Source organism: Lactuca virosa, chromosome 5 (genome assembly GCF_052849685.1).
Source record: "Lactuca virosa cultivar CGN04683 chromosome 5, Lactuca_virosa_CGN04683_v6, whole genome shotgun sequence".
Classification (NCBI taxonomy): domain Eukaryota; kingdom Viridiplantae; phylum Streptophyta; class Magnoliopsida; order Asterales; family Asteraceae; genus Lactuca; species Lactuca virosa.
This window is the reverse complement of record NC_136430.1, coordinates 352,966,781-352,982,618: the sequence shown is the minus strand read 5'-3', so window position 1 is coordinate 352,982,618 and position 15,838 is coordinate 352,966,781. Positions and strand designations below refer to the sequence as shown.

The following is a 15,838-nucleotide window of genomic DNA, read 5'->3' as shown; positions in this document are numbered from 1 at the left end:
TGACTTAAGACTCGGTACTAGAGCCAACATGGCTTGATTTATTCAATTTCAAGCTAAAAACGTGCATAAAACAATAACTGAATAAACTTTATTCATAATTTCTGAATTACTTCAATAAAACTTTTGATGACAAACAGGAGTTATGTATTTGTTTTTGTTGAGGTCATAATCTCAAAAGATGGTTATGTAGTGAAATCTAACATCTTTATTTCTTTTTAATCATAAACCGAACATAAACATATATAGTGCTCTTTTTTTACTTTTGTATCGCAGTTATATAAAAATTAGTTCGGACTGGAACATTTTCCAGGACATAACTAATGTTCTTCTGCACACCTTTAGTCAACCTCCTTTGACATCTGGTTAGAAATGACAAAAATCCATCTCTTAAAGATTTATATAAGTAGATTAGAGTGAGTTGTGATGAATAAGATAAATTTGAATAGATATTAAAGTGAAGTAAAAGCAAAAATTGTTTATTAATTAAGTACATGGTATGGTAACATGAAGACACTCGATCATCTAAGACAATAAATACCATGCATAACAAAACGAACAAAAGAAGAGCAAGCAAAGGTTATAAAAAAAAGTACGTGTTACACGCGTCATTTCATATATTGATTGGGTGACACAAGAGTCTCCACGTATTTCGCTCCTGGAAATTGAGATGGACAGAAAGGTAAGCCGATGGAGCACATGATGTCCTTGGTATGGTTGTCCATACTAGCATCTAGTGTGTAAACATGCTCTTCAAATCTAGAATACATGAGCCATTTTCCATTCCTCATCCTATGCAGTAGGTCGTGTCCCTTCCTGATTACCAAGTGCAGTATTGGGTGGAGGTCAGTATATATCTTAATATCAGAACTAGACAAGGGCTCTGCTTCTGTCACCCTTTCCCACTTATATCCTGCATGTCCACTCCACAACTCAATCGTATCATACTCATCTATGGAAGCAGCATTTATAATGGCCACGCACAAATGAATACACCCTCTTAAAACCATGAAACCCATCAAATCTGTCCTCCTTTGATTTAATAATTTTTCACCAGCTGCTCCTTCAAACTCATTAAACAATTTACGGAGGAAATGGAACTTTTCGTTCCACATAACACTTGACATGATCAAATGAAATTGATATGAAGCAGCGTTGTGAGTTGACTCGACCTTTCTCCATGAGTCGGATCTCAAAGAGTATATATAGACATTCATAAGACGGCTGGTTAGCCATACAAGCTTGTAGTCATTTTCAGAAGAGCTGTAATACAACGCATATTCATCTGTATAGACCCTGTAAGGATGAGGACAACCGGGTTTAGAATTAGACAGCGTCTTATGGTCATCGGTCAAAGGGTTCCATAAAATTAAATCAGAGTATTCTGTATCATTGGGCCAAGGCTTGTTAATGCCTACGCATACCATTCCATTCAAAGATGTTACAATCGATATTTTTTTACCAACTTCGACTTGGAATGGAAAAGGGCGGCTGGCAGTGAAACCATCTTTAGGTGTTTCACAGTCGATGGTGCGGTATTCCCATGGTCTTGCGCTAGTTAAGAAGAAAAACTTCTGGTTTAGGTCATTTGGATTGCTATTCACATGGAGTTGGTGCATCTGGAGAAACCCAGGCGTCATTAGGAAGGAGTGCCATTGCTTGGAAACACACTTGAAACGCAATACATATTTCGCCGTCACCCTTGGTAGTATGTTGGTGAATATTATGTCGGGAGGCAGCTCCGTCGTCATGAGCTCCACCTCCGCCATCATTAATTATCGACAGCTAGCTAGCTTGAATTAGGGTTTGCCAAGTTTTTTATATTATTGTTTTGATCTGATTTAGATCTAATACAATTTCATTTGGCTAAAATCAAGGAAGCACCGAAGACTATCTCTTTATCTCTTTTTTTTTTTCTTTCTTTTTGCCCAATAAAAACATAAAAGTAATTCGTCATCAGGTTATAACGGGAATTAATATAATAGATTTTTTTATATAATGCATGGGCTAAATGCAAAGAAACATCAAAATACATGATATTTCTTTATATGACAACAGTTTATTTTAGTTTTTTTTCCTATTAAAGCATCGATACTTTGGACCTACATTTCTATAACTGGGTAGTCTTTTTCGAAAGTATAATCTTTGTTTGTGTGTGGCTAAAGCAGAAACTATGTTTGTACCCCAATCAATGGTAAAGTGCTAGAAATAGCAGTATAGTTTATGTTTTTGCCACAAACAGCTGAACACATTATTCTTTACCCAAATATAGCATCCAACTTTCATTTTTAATTTAATTTAATTAGAGCAATTGGTATTATGCAACTTTATTTTGTTGTATTGACAATTCTATCCTTTTTATTGTCTTTTATCGATTGTGATTATATTCAATTTGTATTTGGTTGGCATGTGAGTCAGGAAGCTATGCAAAATGTGGAAATGCACAGTTTCCTACTGAGGTCAACAAATGGATTTTCTAAGAAAAAAGTCATTTGAAGGTAAAATATCAAATACTTTTTGATACTTTTATATTTCTCTTTTTTTAATGTTTCATTTTATATTTTTCTTTTTCTTGAATATGAACATGCTATGAATGTTAGACACCACAAAGTTGGTGAGACTCATGAACCTGCTATCTATAGGATCAATGGTCACCTACTAATCTTTTTATATGACTAAAATACCCTTACTAAAAAACTTATAACAAAGACAACTACATTCTATGGGATCTGGAATTCAGATCCATTCCATTTAGTTGAAAATAAGTGTGGAATTGATTTCCGCTGGAATTAGAAAATTCCACCACGAAAGGAATTCAACTTCCCTTCCACAAAGTCATGGAATTCAATTCCAATCCTGGGTCATTTGTACGAATGACTGAAATACCCTTTTTAATTTCCATCATATTGTTATTTTAATTTATTTTTTTTAATATTTTATAAAATAGAAAATTCAGATAAGTTGATAATTATACAGAAATTTATCTAAAGTGCAACATATGCTGATATGATAAAAAAAAATACTGCATAATGCAAACAACTTGTCGGTCCAGAGCGACATATGCTAAGATTGGCGCTATTTTGAAAAACAAGAGATATGGCGAAGCAATCAGGTTCGATTGAAGAAGAAACGACAAATTGTTACTCGGATAACACAATAAGCACACCCCTGTTCTATTCAAGTTTTCATTTCGATTTTGTTCTGAGTGATTTTTAGTTAGACCATAACTAGGGCCACAAATCTACAAGCAACAGTTAATTTCAGTTTATAATATTGGTTATATTTTAGGGTTTTTTTAGTTTATCTGTTGAAATAAAAAAAATCACTATTATTGGTGAAATTTATTAATGATATACACTTCACATAACCCATTTTATCATTCAGATAATGACAATTTTAAAGATTTATCGCACCCTTATCTTTCTACCTTTATGAACATGACAAAAATCATAAATTTATAATGACTCCATGGGTGCTCCTTAAATTTGATTATCTGTTACCAAATTCACTTAGCTTCACCTAATGGAAGGTTTTATGTAGCTCCTTGGAAGGTCTCAGATGCTAGAGTTGTGCTTGAAGATGGATCCACTTCGAAGGCCAAATCATTTGCTGATTCTGAGAGTAAAGATGGTGACGTTGTATTTAATACTTCATTAAAAGAATAAGATATGGATGTATGATCATGTAAATAGATAGAAATCATGGATTTTTTTTTTGACATTTACCTGTTGAATAATAGTATGTACCTATATACTGTAGGTATGACAAACCCACACATTGAAGAGGAACTAATCAATGCTTCTTGGCTGGTTTTGTGATTAGAAGTTTGATTATCAGGTATGTTATACGAGATGCATCATTCTTGTAACAAGACTTTAGATTGGAGATGCACGGAATCACTTTCTGACTATTTGTCAGAAAGGAACATCATGGAATATGTATGTTTTTGGTATGATCCCTTCTTTTGATGAAATGGAACAAATTGTTGTATGTATTAATGAAACATGACTTGGATGTGAGTCTACAGAAGTAATATTTTATGAGTTTTCGTTTATACTTTTTTTTGTGGAAATTACCTGATGTCTTATACTTTGTTTTTCATTTTGTCTAATTTTTTATTTTGTAATAGGTTAGGTTAGATGCTACATTTTTTTTTGCTGATAAGGGTAATTTTGGAATTATCAACAACATTTGTAATAGGTTAGGACTACTCTGCCTCAAGCTGGATTATTTGTCATTCCTTCTATTGTAGGTAGATTTGCTATATTTAATAATATTATTTCCAAAAAAACAAATTATGAATATATTTGTTTTAGATTGTGGCAGCAAAGCAATGCATCAGCCTGGAGCTTATAAGCATTTGATGCATAAAGGATGTTGAGAACTTCAAATGCCTTCAAAGTTTCAACTATGCAAATTTTGTGTATTTTCCTAATAAATAAAATGATGAAACATTGGATCTTTTAATCAATCCGAGGTATGTTTCTTTCTTGATTGTTACTGAATTTGTTCAGATAGCTAACTCTGTGTTTTTCTGTTGCAGTTATCATATAAAAGTCAAGGAGCATTGTTTCAATGTTGAAGAAGCCGAACTGTTAGAATTTTGGAGTAAACCAACTGGGATGCAAAGCTTGTGGAGTGTCGACAACGACCAGGCATGGAACTGATTGAATATATACAGATTTCAAAAAGATTCCTATTACGTCTTTTATATGCTCTGTTCTTTACAAGGCTAAGAATGAATGCTTCATATCCTTTAAAGGATGGATGGATGGAGGAGCATCATCGGACCCTGGAGATGGAGGTGGGTGGAGGTGGAAGGTGGAATACAGGAGGGCAATCTACCGAAAGGTCATTTTCATTCTCAATAATATACTTTCCGTTTTATCGTTTGAATGCAATGTTGGTTATTTTGGTTTATGATATATGATTTCCATTGCCAGAATTTGTCAAAATGTGTTGCATTTTTATTCTATTTCAGTTAAAGAGGGAAGGAATGAGTAGGCTATGATTTTTAATTGAAATTACATAAATAATCTAACAATTTTCTTACTTTGCTTACAGATTCATTGATGGTTTTTTATTTCTTATTTATTTATTTATTTATTTATTTATTTATAGATCAGTTAAAGAGGGAAGGAATGAGCAACTCAAACTATAAACAAATAGTTGATCGAATAACATTTACAAAGAACAAACAACGGAAAAAATTGTCGCATCCGACCCCCGCAACGCGGGGGTTCCCCATCTAGTTATTATTATTATTATTATTATTATTATTATTATTATTATTATTATTGTCTTTGTACATGTAAAACTTGTTCATGTATTTAATCTTTGTATATATCTAGTGAAAATCACAACTTAGGTGCTGCTTGTTTTTTTGAAACAAAAATTTATAAAGTCTGTGGACCATCTCTACAACCCTCTGCAGTAGAAGAGGTGGACCAAACGATTGCAGACTGTAATAAAAAGCGTGTTTGTTTTCTTAACATCTGCATGTAGCTGCAGATATTAAAAAAAAATAAACTGATTTTATAAACCAAAAATAGTTTTTTAACACTAAAAATTTAATAATGTATTATATTTCGGTAATAATTTATGATATTCCAGCAAAAAATAATTTTATTTCAACAAAAAATAATGATATTTCATCAAGAAATTATTATTATTCAATATAAAAAATGAATTTTTTTTAACAAGAATAAACAAAAAGAACGAAAAAAAAGATAAAATAAGAATTCAACAACATATAATAAAAATTTTCAGCAAGAAAAAAGAAGAAGAGGTTGAAAGAGGCAATACAAGTGTTGTGCCAAACAGAACACACGCAATGGTTTTTTACTCTGAAAACTTCTAAAAAGCAAACAACTACGAGATGAAAAGTGTTGCGCATGTACTGTGCTGCACAACAATAAGAGGTCTGAAGATGTTTTTTTTTTTTCAAAAAACAAACCGCACCTTACTTTCTTCGATACCAGTGAATTATAAATCATTTTTATTTAGTTCTTTTTTCATCATAACTTTTCCGCCCTACCCCCACCCCCTCTCTCTTTCATATCTAATCTAAAGCTCGTAAAAATCGACCCAACCCACCAACCCAATCCGAACCCAACCCAAAATTAACAGATTGGGTTGAGATTTTCAACCCATTTAAGTTAAATGGGTCAACCCGTCTAACCCATTTAGTTAAATAGGTTGGGTCGGGTAAAAATTATCAACTCGTTTTCAACCCACCAACCCAATTAACTTTAATTTATATTTAATTTAATAATTATTAAAATATAATCATGTATTAATCTAAGTATTAGTTTATAAATTAATGTTTGTATTATTATTTATGTTAAAAAAATAGAATCCTAATTCCTACCTTTTTTCTTGCCACTGACAACATTAGTCACTCTAAAAAATCATTTAGAAATTACATATATTTAATGTTATTTGAACAATTTCTCCGTATATGTAAATTGAGATTTTGCTTTTGTCGTACTTTGAAATTTTATTTAAGTCTATAATTAATTTTAGTGGTGTAATATTTATTAATTTATTTATTTAGTTTTGTTTTAAATGGGTCAATCCAAGTTTAACCAATTTATTTAATAGGTTGGGTTGGGAACTACATAAACGGGTCAACCCGGTGACAACCTATTTATCTGAAAGGTTGGGTTGGGTTGGAAATATCAACTTATTTAAATAAAAATGTTGGGTTGGATTGAAATTTTCAAACCAATTAATAAATGGGTTAAACCCAAACTCAGTACAGTTGGACCCATTGCCACCTCTAATCTAATCATTTATTTTATGTTTTAATCAACCTCCTTTGACATCGTTGGAAAAGACCAAAATCCATCTCTTAAAGTTTTATGTAGATTAATTAGAGTGACTTGTGATGAATAAGATAAATTTGAATAGATATTAAAGTTAACTAAAAGCAAAACGACAATTCGGACAAAGCTGTTTTATTAACTAAGTCGTAATGGTAACAAGCTACGTACTCTTCGAAGATAACACCATTACACCATGCATAACAAAACGAACAAAAGAAGACCAAAGCTAGGTTAAAAAGAAGACCAAAGCTAGGTTCATATATAGATTGGGTGACACAAGAGTCTCCATGTATTTCCCTCCTGGACTTGGACGAAAAGCGTAACTAATGGAGCACATGATATCTTTGGTATGCTTCTTCGTATCTAGTGCATCAACATACTCTCCCCCTCTAGAATACATGAGCCAATTTCCATTCCTCATCCAATGCAGTAGGTCATGTCCATTCCTCAGTAACCAGCGCAGTTCTTGGTTGTCGTCAGCATCATAACTAGACAAGTACTGCTGTGTCTTTGTCGTCAACCTCCCCCAATATTGTGCATGTGTAGAGCTCATCCTCCACAACTCGATCGTATCATATTCACCTATGGAATTTATAATAGCCACGCAGAAGTGAATATACCCTCTTAAAACCATGAAACCCATAAAATCTGTCCTTTGATCATTTATTTTTTCACCACCTCCTTCAAACTCATCAAAAAATTTACGGAGGAAGTGGAAGTTTTCGTTCAACATAACACTTGACATGATCAAATGATGATATGAAACAGCAGCGTTGGGTGTTGACTCCTCGACCTTTCTCCATGAATCGGATTTCAAAGAGAATATATAGACATTTATACCGAGGGTTAGCCATACAAGCTTGTAGTCGTCCTCAGAAGAGCTGTAAAACAGCTCATATTGATCTAAATAAGTCTTGTAAGGATGAGGACAACCAGGTTTAGACAACGTCTTATGGTCACCGGTGACAGGGTTCCATAAAATTATATCAGAGTATTCTGTTTCATTGGGCCAAGGCTTGTTAATGCCTACGCATACCATTCCATTCAAAGATGTTATAATAAATATTTTTTTACCAACTCCGACTTTAAACGGAAAAGGGCGTCTGGCAGTGAAACCATCTTTAGGTGTTTCACAGTCGATGGTGAGGTATTCCCATGGTCTTGCGCTAGGTAAGAAGAGAAACTTATGGATCTGGCCATTTTGATTGCTATTCAAATGGAGTTGGTGCATCTGGAGAAACCCAGGCGTCCTTAGGAAGGAGTGCCATTGCTTGGAAACACACCTGAAAGGTAATACAGATTTCGCCGGCACCCTTGGTAGTATGTTCGTGAATAGTATGTCCGGTGGCAGCTCCGTCGACATGGGCTCCACTTCCGCCATGCTTAATTATCGACAACCAGGATTAGGCTTGGCCAAGTTTATTATATATATATTATTTTGATTTAGATCTACAATTTGATTTGGCTCCAATGGTTTTACCTAAAATCAAGGTAGCAGTTGAAGACTATATCTTCTTTTTTTTCCTCAATAAATAGTTAAATACATAGAAATAATTCCTCGTCAGTTTATGTCAAGCTGTTATTATATACTCTACACTAGGTTTAAACCCTGGAACCAGGTTAATAAACAATAGGATGAAATAAACATTAAAAAAATAAAATATATATTTGAATTCAACAAAGAAATTCCAACAACTTTATCTATCATTTGTCATTACTTTTCTTTCATATCATCCAGACCAACGCTATAGCCTGCATACTAAAATTAAAATCAAACAAAACAAATCATAATTTTCATGGAATAAATTATAAAAAAATGAAGGTTTGTAATGAGATGATCTCACCAAGAACTTGTGGTTCTCTTCAAGAAGAGGTGTGAAAGTTGCACAAAAATTTTCAATATCAGAATTGATGTCACCTTTCCCTCCCACAACATCCATGAACTTCTTCCTATCTGGAGCAAGCTTGATTGCAACCTGTGAATCCATTTTGGAATAACAACAACAACAATAATAATAATGATGATGATGATGCTATAATTTTATTTTTTGTAAATTATAATAATGTAATAAAGTAAATAGATATCGTGAAAGTTGAACCGGCTAACCATCCATGGTATTTCTTGAGTGTCTTAGTGTAGGCTTCAGAATAAACTTGTGACACGCTTCCATCCTTGTGCTCCATTAAGTTACGGAATCATTCTACTATGAAGTCTATCGCTCTGAAGGGTGTTTTGAGGTTTCTAATTATTTTTGAAAATATATTACTATGAGGGTAGAATCGTAAACTCACCTAGTTAGTTAGCCACAAATGAACATTGGTGCAACTATTCTTAGCTTCAACCTCAACCCGAACCATACTGTATATAGTTTCTCAAATTTAGATGGGTTGGATATACTTGTTCTCTAACCTCTGCAGGAAGAGACAAATAATCAAATATACAAATAAGTTGAATATAATATATTAATATATAGATCAAAATTAAAAGAAAAGGAAAGGGTTAACACTTACTGTTATGTTACAACCAACATCAATTTTGACAAGTGTCATAGCTGCTCCGGAATTGTCTAGCATCAGATAAGAGAATTAGAATGAATGAAAAACATCATGACAAAGTAGTTCTTACTTATAAAGAAAAACCTTACTGATAACAAGTAATATATGTTTGCAGACTTCTAAGAAACGTTTGGAAAGCATTTCACCTTCTTCAGACTTGACATGTTTCATTGTCTAGCATCAGATAAGAGAATTAGAATGAATGAAAAACATCATGACAAAGTAGTTCTTACTTATAAAGAAAAACCTTACCGATAACAAGTAATATATGTTTGTAGACTTCTAAGAAAGGTTTAGAAAGCATTTCACCTTCTTCAGACTTGACATGTTTCATTGCTTCTAAATCAGGAGGGAATATTGTCCCTTCAATCTTCAAAACTAAAATGACTACAACAGTAAATGATATGGGTTAGATTAAATCAAGTTTTTAAAAAGCTCGTCACGACGCATCATGGCTTCAGTTTTGTATTTGCCGCCAAAATTTAAGAAATTGTCGTCTTAAGTCGTATATGTATATAAAAATAAATAATAATAATGTATATATATATATATATATATATATATATATATATATATATAACTATAAATTATATACAAAATTGCCGTCTTAAGTTATGACTTACAAACAATGTGGTTCGTTACGGCTCGAAAAAACTTGAGTTGACATTGCCTCCATGTCACGTCTAATATTATTTAGAATCTTGGATTAAATGCTTAAATTTGCTTCTTTTTACTATAGACGGTTGGAGATGAAAAGCAAAAAAAGTAACAACAACAAAGCACAATATATTTATAAAAGTGTTGAGTGTTGCCTCTTCCAGTTCTAATATGTTGAACAAATCATGTTTATGGCATTTCCGAGTTGGCCATATAAACCAGAAATGATTCTCCAATCTCCAAAAGGATAGGATCTTGGAATCATTTGATATAGAGTCGAATGATGTATGTGATTTTTCTTACTTGGCAAGATGACAAAAGCGCATTTCACAGGAAAATATGAACGAGGCAAAGAACTACTAGAACTAATCCACACTGATGTATGTGGGCCGTTCAGATTTGCGACTAGACATGGTAAGCGTTTTGTGACTTTTATTGATGATTATAGTAGATATGTCTATATGTACTTAATGAATCATAAGTAAGAAACTTTTGAAGTGTTCAAAGAGTTCCAAAAGAAAGTTGAGAACTAACTGGGTAAAAAGGATCATATGATCTTCTAAACTCATAAGTTCATGAACATGCATATCAACAATTTCAAGAATCATAAAATTAACCATATAAAACTTGAAATTTTGATAATAGCTATTGAAAATGGATTAGCATAACCATGACACCATCTAAAATAAGTTTTATAAGACCAAAACAATTTAGGGTAATGTTTCTAGTCCATTTCCAGCAGGAAAAGTCGAAAAACTGCATTATGGGGCTCCTACTCGTCGAGTGCATGAACCTACTCGATGAGTAGGATGAGTTTACTTATGGACTCATCGAGTCCCCCCATGGACTCGGCGAGTTCATGCTGCAGAGTGCAGAAAAATTGAGTTTTTTCACAATTTTGCATCAAGTAGCAAATAAAGAAGCCTAGGCTCTGATACCACTGTTGGGTTTTGAGCATTCTAACACTCCTATGGTGTACATGCAACCCTAGAAACTTTGGATCTATGTTTGACTAAGATACATGCAAAATTGGTTTTCCAAGGTTCATAACCTATCTAGCATACATGGGGAACTTTTAATTATAAAAGATAGAAAGAAACACATACCTTTAGTTGCTTGGATTCCTTTAGAACCTTGTGAGCCTAGCACCTCAAGTGTGATGCCTCAAATGTCTCACACAACACCAAATACACTTGGAATAACCTTGAGAGAAATAGAACACTTCTAAAATCGGCTATGCCCTTTTGTTCTCACACTAGTGTCGATTTTGGTCTACAACATGATGCTTATATAGTGTGTCATAATTAGGGTTACATCAAGTAAGCCCTAACTTGACATGACTCTTCATTTCCATGATCCATGGGTTCAAAAACACCATGGAACATCCATGGAGCATCCTATGGGTTTTAGCCCAACTTGATAATCCATGGAGCATTAGCCCACTATATAAGTATGGGTGATTTACAAAATCAACTCATATATTTAATTAGTCTTCTTTTGATCACTTAATTAATTCCAAAATAATTCTTGATTAATACTAATTAAATAATATTATTAATATATTAGAACTTATAATATATTAATAAACCTTAAGTGTTATTTCTCTCATTTTGGTCTATCTAAATGCATGATGCCATGCAACCCAAATGGACCATGTCGGGTCGGGTCAAGTACATACCAAATATAGTTATGGACTTAGACACTATATCCAACACCTCTTTGGCAGAATGCTATGGCTGAAGAACTCACTGCTCTCCATCAGACTCATGCATGGGATTTGATTTCTCTTCCTCCTAGGAAACATACGATAGGTTGTCGTTGGGTGTACAAGATATAAACAAAAGCTGATGGTTTTGTTGAGCGGTTCAAGGCTAGACTTGTAGCACAAGGGTATTCCCAACAGTATGGTTTTGATTACGAGGAGACATTTTCCCCGGTTGCAAATATGACGACATGTTCGTACTATGATTGCAGTTGCTTCTGTTCGACAGTGGAAGATCTTTCAAATGGATGTCAAGAATGCCTTTTTGAATGGTGACCTCCATGAAGAGGTTTATATGACTCCTCCCCCGGGAATTCAACACCGGTCGGGTGAGGTTTGTCAGCTTCGCAAAGCTTTGTATGGGCTCAAGCAAGCCCCTTGTGCTTGGTTTGAGAAATTCTCCACAGTGATTACCTCTCTTGGATTTGTCCAAAGTAATCACGATTCTGCTTTGTTTGTTAGATGCTCGAGTGCAGGACGGATTCTTCTGTCCTTATATATGGATGACATGATTATTACAGGTGATGACGATGGTGGTATTGAGTCTTTGAAGCATGATCTAGCTCATCGATTTGCTATGAAGGATTTGGGTTTGCTGCGTTATTTCTTGGGTATTGAGGTTCCTCAGTCTAAGAAAGGGTACCTTCTTTCCCAGACTAAATATAATATCTGACTTGTTTACACGGGCGAGCCTCTCTGACAATCGGACTTTTAATACTCCTCTTGAAACCAATGCACGATATTCTCCTACTGATGATGTTCCTTTGTTCGATCCGAATCTTTATCGCACTGTTGTGGGAAGTTTGGTTTATCTCATAGTTATTCTTTGTAGTTTTTATGCTTTTTTTAGAACCCTTGTAATTTCTCTTTATCATAATCATATGACAATGTTATCAGCAATATCAACACACAAACACATAGTTAGAGAGATAGTTCAACACATACACGAATTAGGAAAAAAAGATATCAAAAGACACTATGACTAACAACATATAGTTAACCAAATTTGGACAAATATATAATCATCATAGAAATCTTCAAGACATACAAGAAAGCTACTACATTAAATAACTTGGTCAACAATAACCTTATAGACAAAGTTCGAATCTGAAAACACAAATAAGAAACCATAAAAACCATCGACAAATAACCAAAGACCATTATTGTTATAAAAATTCTAAGAAGAACGGTTACAATTGCTCCCTCATTTATTCATATTATGGCCTCTTTTTACCTTTTATTCAGGCAATAAATCTATCATTCAAACAACAAAAGTCAATATAAGAAGGATGGAGACAATTGCACAATCCTGAAGTTGTTGCAAATAATAGCATACTTTACCTTTAATCCATAATAGAGTTTTTGTTGGTGCCGTGGTGATATGAGAAAATGAGGAGAAGTAGTCCCCTGCTGTAGCTCTGATCGAGTGGTCAAGTATAAGTTGTGGTGGTATTTTGGGAGAAATTGTATTGTAGAACGTGAAGGGTTATGGGAAGATGAGAGCATCCAGAAGAAAGGGAGGGGGGAGAACACGTATCACTTCCTGAAAGAAGTGCTGGATCACAGCTAAACTACATGCCGACCCAACAACTGAGCAACCCCTGAATTTAGAGGGTCTAAAATTGCCAATCTTTGAAAATAGTGTGGCCAATGTCTTAAGTCCCAAAAATATAATAATCTTGAATGCAAGAAAACCAAAAAAAGAATCACGTGTGTGTATATATATATATATATATATATATATATATATATATATATATATATATATATATAGATTAGAGTGAGTTGTGATGAATAAGATAAATTTGAATAGATATTAAAGTGAAGTAAAAGCAAAAATTGTTTATTAATTAAGTACATGGTATGGTAACATGAAGACACTCGATCATCTAAGACAATAAATACCATGCATAACAAAACGAACAAAAGAAGAGCAAGCAAAGGTTATAAAAAAAAGTACGTGTTACACGCGTCATTTCATATATTGATTGGGTGACACAAGAGTCTCCACGTATTTCGCTCCTGGAAATTGAGATGGACAGAAAGGTAAGCCAATGGAGCACATGATGTCCTTGGTATGGTTGTCCATACTAGCATCTAGTGTGTAAACATGCTCTTCAAATCTAGAATACATGAGCCATTTTCCATTCCTCATCCTATGGAGTAGGTTGTGTCCCTTCCTGATTACCAAGTGCAGTATTGGGTGGAGGTCAGTATATATCTTAATATCAGAACTAGACAAGGGCTCTGCTTCTGTCACCCTTTCCCACTTATATCCTGCATGTCCACTCCACAACTCAATCGTATCATACTCATCTATGGAAGCATTTATAATGGCCACGCACAAATGAATACACCCTCTTAAAACCATGAAACCCATAAAATCTGTCCTCCTTTGATTTAATAATTTTTCACCTGCTCCTTCAAACTCATGAAACAATTTACGGAGGAAATGGAACTTTTCGTTCCACATAACACTTGACATGATCAAATGAAATTGATATGAAGCAGCGTTGTGAGTTGACTCGACCTTTCTCCATGAGTCGGATCTCAAAGAGTATATATAGACACTCATAAGACGGCCGCTGGTTAGCCATACAAGCTTGTAGTCATTCTCAGAAGAGCTGTAATACAACGCATATTCATCTGTATAGACCCTGTAAGGATGAGGACAACCGGGTTTAGAATTAGACAGCGTCTTATGGTCATCGGTCAAAGGGTTCCATAAAATTAAATCAGAGTATTCTGTATCATTGGGCCAAGGCTTGTTAATGCCTACGCATACCATTCCATTCAAAGATGTTACAATCGATATTTTTTTACCAACTTCGACTTGGAATGGAAAAGGGCGGCTGGCAGTGAAACCATCTTTAGGTGTTTCACAGTCGATGGTGCGGTATTCCCATGGTCTTGCGCTAGTTAAGAAGAAAAACTTCTGGTTTAGGTCATTTGGATTGCTATTCACATGGAGTTGGTGCATCTGGAGAAACCCAGGCGTCATTAGGAAGGAGTGCCATTGCTTGGAAACACACTTGAAACGCAATACATATTTCGCCGTCACCCTTGGTAGTATGTTGGTGAATATTATGTCGGGAGGCAGCTCCGTCGTCATGAGCTCCACCTCCGCCATCATTAATTATCGACAGCTAGCTAGCTTGAATTAGGGTTTGCCAAGTTTTTTATATTATTGTTTTGATCTGATTTAGATCTAATACAATTTCATTTGGCTAAAATCAAGGAAGCACCGAAGACTATCTCTTTATCTCTTTTTTTTTTTTCTTTCTTTTTGCCCAATAAAAACATAAAAGTAATTCGTCATCAGGTTATAACGGGAATTAATATAATAGATTTTTTTATATAATGCATGGGCTAAATGCAAAGAAACATCAAAATACATGATATTTCTTTATATGACAACAGTTTATTTTAGTTTTTTTTCCTATTAAAGCATCGATACTTTGGACCTACATTTCTATAACTGGGTAGTCTTTTTCGAAAGTATAATCTTTGTTTGTGTGTGGCTAAAGCAGAAACTATGTTTGTACCCCAATCAATGGTAAAGTGCTAGAAATAGCAGTATAGTTTATGTTTTTGCCACAAACAGCTGAACACATTATTCTTTACCCAAATATAGCATCCAACTTTCATTTTTAATTTAATTTAATTAGAGCAATTGGTATTATGCAACTTTATTTTGTTGTATTGACAATTCTATCCTTTTTATTGTCTTTTATCGATTGTGATTATATTCAATTTGTATTTGGTTGGCATGTGAGTCAGGAAGCTATGCAAAATGTGGAAATGCACAGTTTCCTACTGAGGTCAACAAATGGATTTTCTAAGAAAAAAGTCATTTGAAGGTAAAATATCAAATACTTTTTGATACTTTTATATTTCTCTTTTTTTAATGTTTCATTTTATATTTTTCTTTTTCTTGAATATGAACATGCTATGAATGTTAGACACCACAAAGTTGGTGAGACTCATGAACCTGCTATCTATAGGATCAATGGTCACCTACTAATCTTTTTATATGACT

The 15,838-nt window shown here is 33.9% G+C and overlaps 3 protein-coding genes and 1 pseudogene across 3 annotated transcripts; all 4 read right to left on the bottom strand.

Moving 5' to 3' along the window:
* Positions 1 to 605: 605 nt before the first annotated feature.
* Positions 606 to 1,766, bottom strand: LOC145113433 (F-box/kelch-repeat protein At3g06240-like). Its single transcript, XM_079049523.1, has one exon. It carries the CDS (start codon positions 1,764 to 1,766, stop codon positions 606 to 608), a length of 1,161 nt encoding a protein of 386 aa, XP_078905649.1.
* A 5,284-nt stretch (positions 1,767 to 7,050) lies between these two features.
* On the bottom strand, positions 7,051 to 8,205 carry LOC145113432 (putative F-box/LRR-repeat/kelch-repeat protein At1g11620). Its single transcript, XM_079049522.1, has one exon. It carries the CDS (start codon positions 8,203 to 8,205, stop codon positions 7,051 to 7,053), a length of 1,155 nt encoding a protein of 384 aa, XP_078905648.1.
* A 333-nt stretch (positions 8,206 to 8,538) lies between these two features.
* LOC145113431 (glycolipid transfer protein 1-like) lies at positions 8,539 to 11,992 on the bottom strand (annotated as a pseudogene).
* A 1,779-nt stretch (positions 11,993 to 13,771) lies between these two features.
* LOC145113429 (F-box/kelch-repeat protein At3g06240-like) lies at positions 13,772 to 14,929 on the bottom strand. Its single transcript, XM_079049521.1, has one exon. It carries the CDS (start codon positions 14,927 to 14,929, stop codon positions 13,772 to 13,774), a length of 1,158 nt encoding a protein of 385 aa, XP_078905647.1.
* Positions 14,930 to 15,838: the final 909 nt, after the last annotated feature.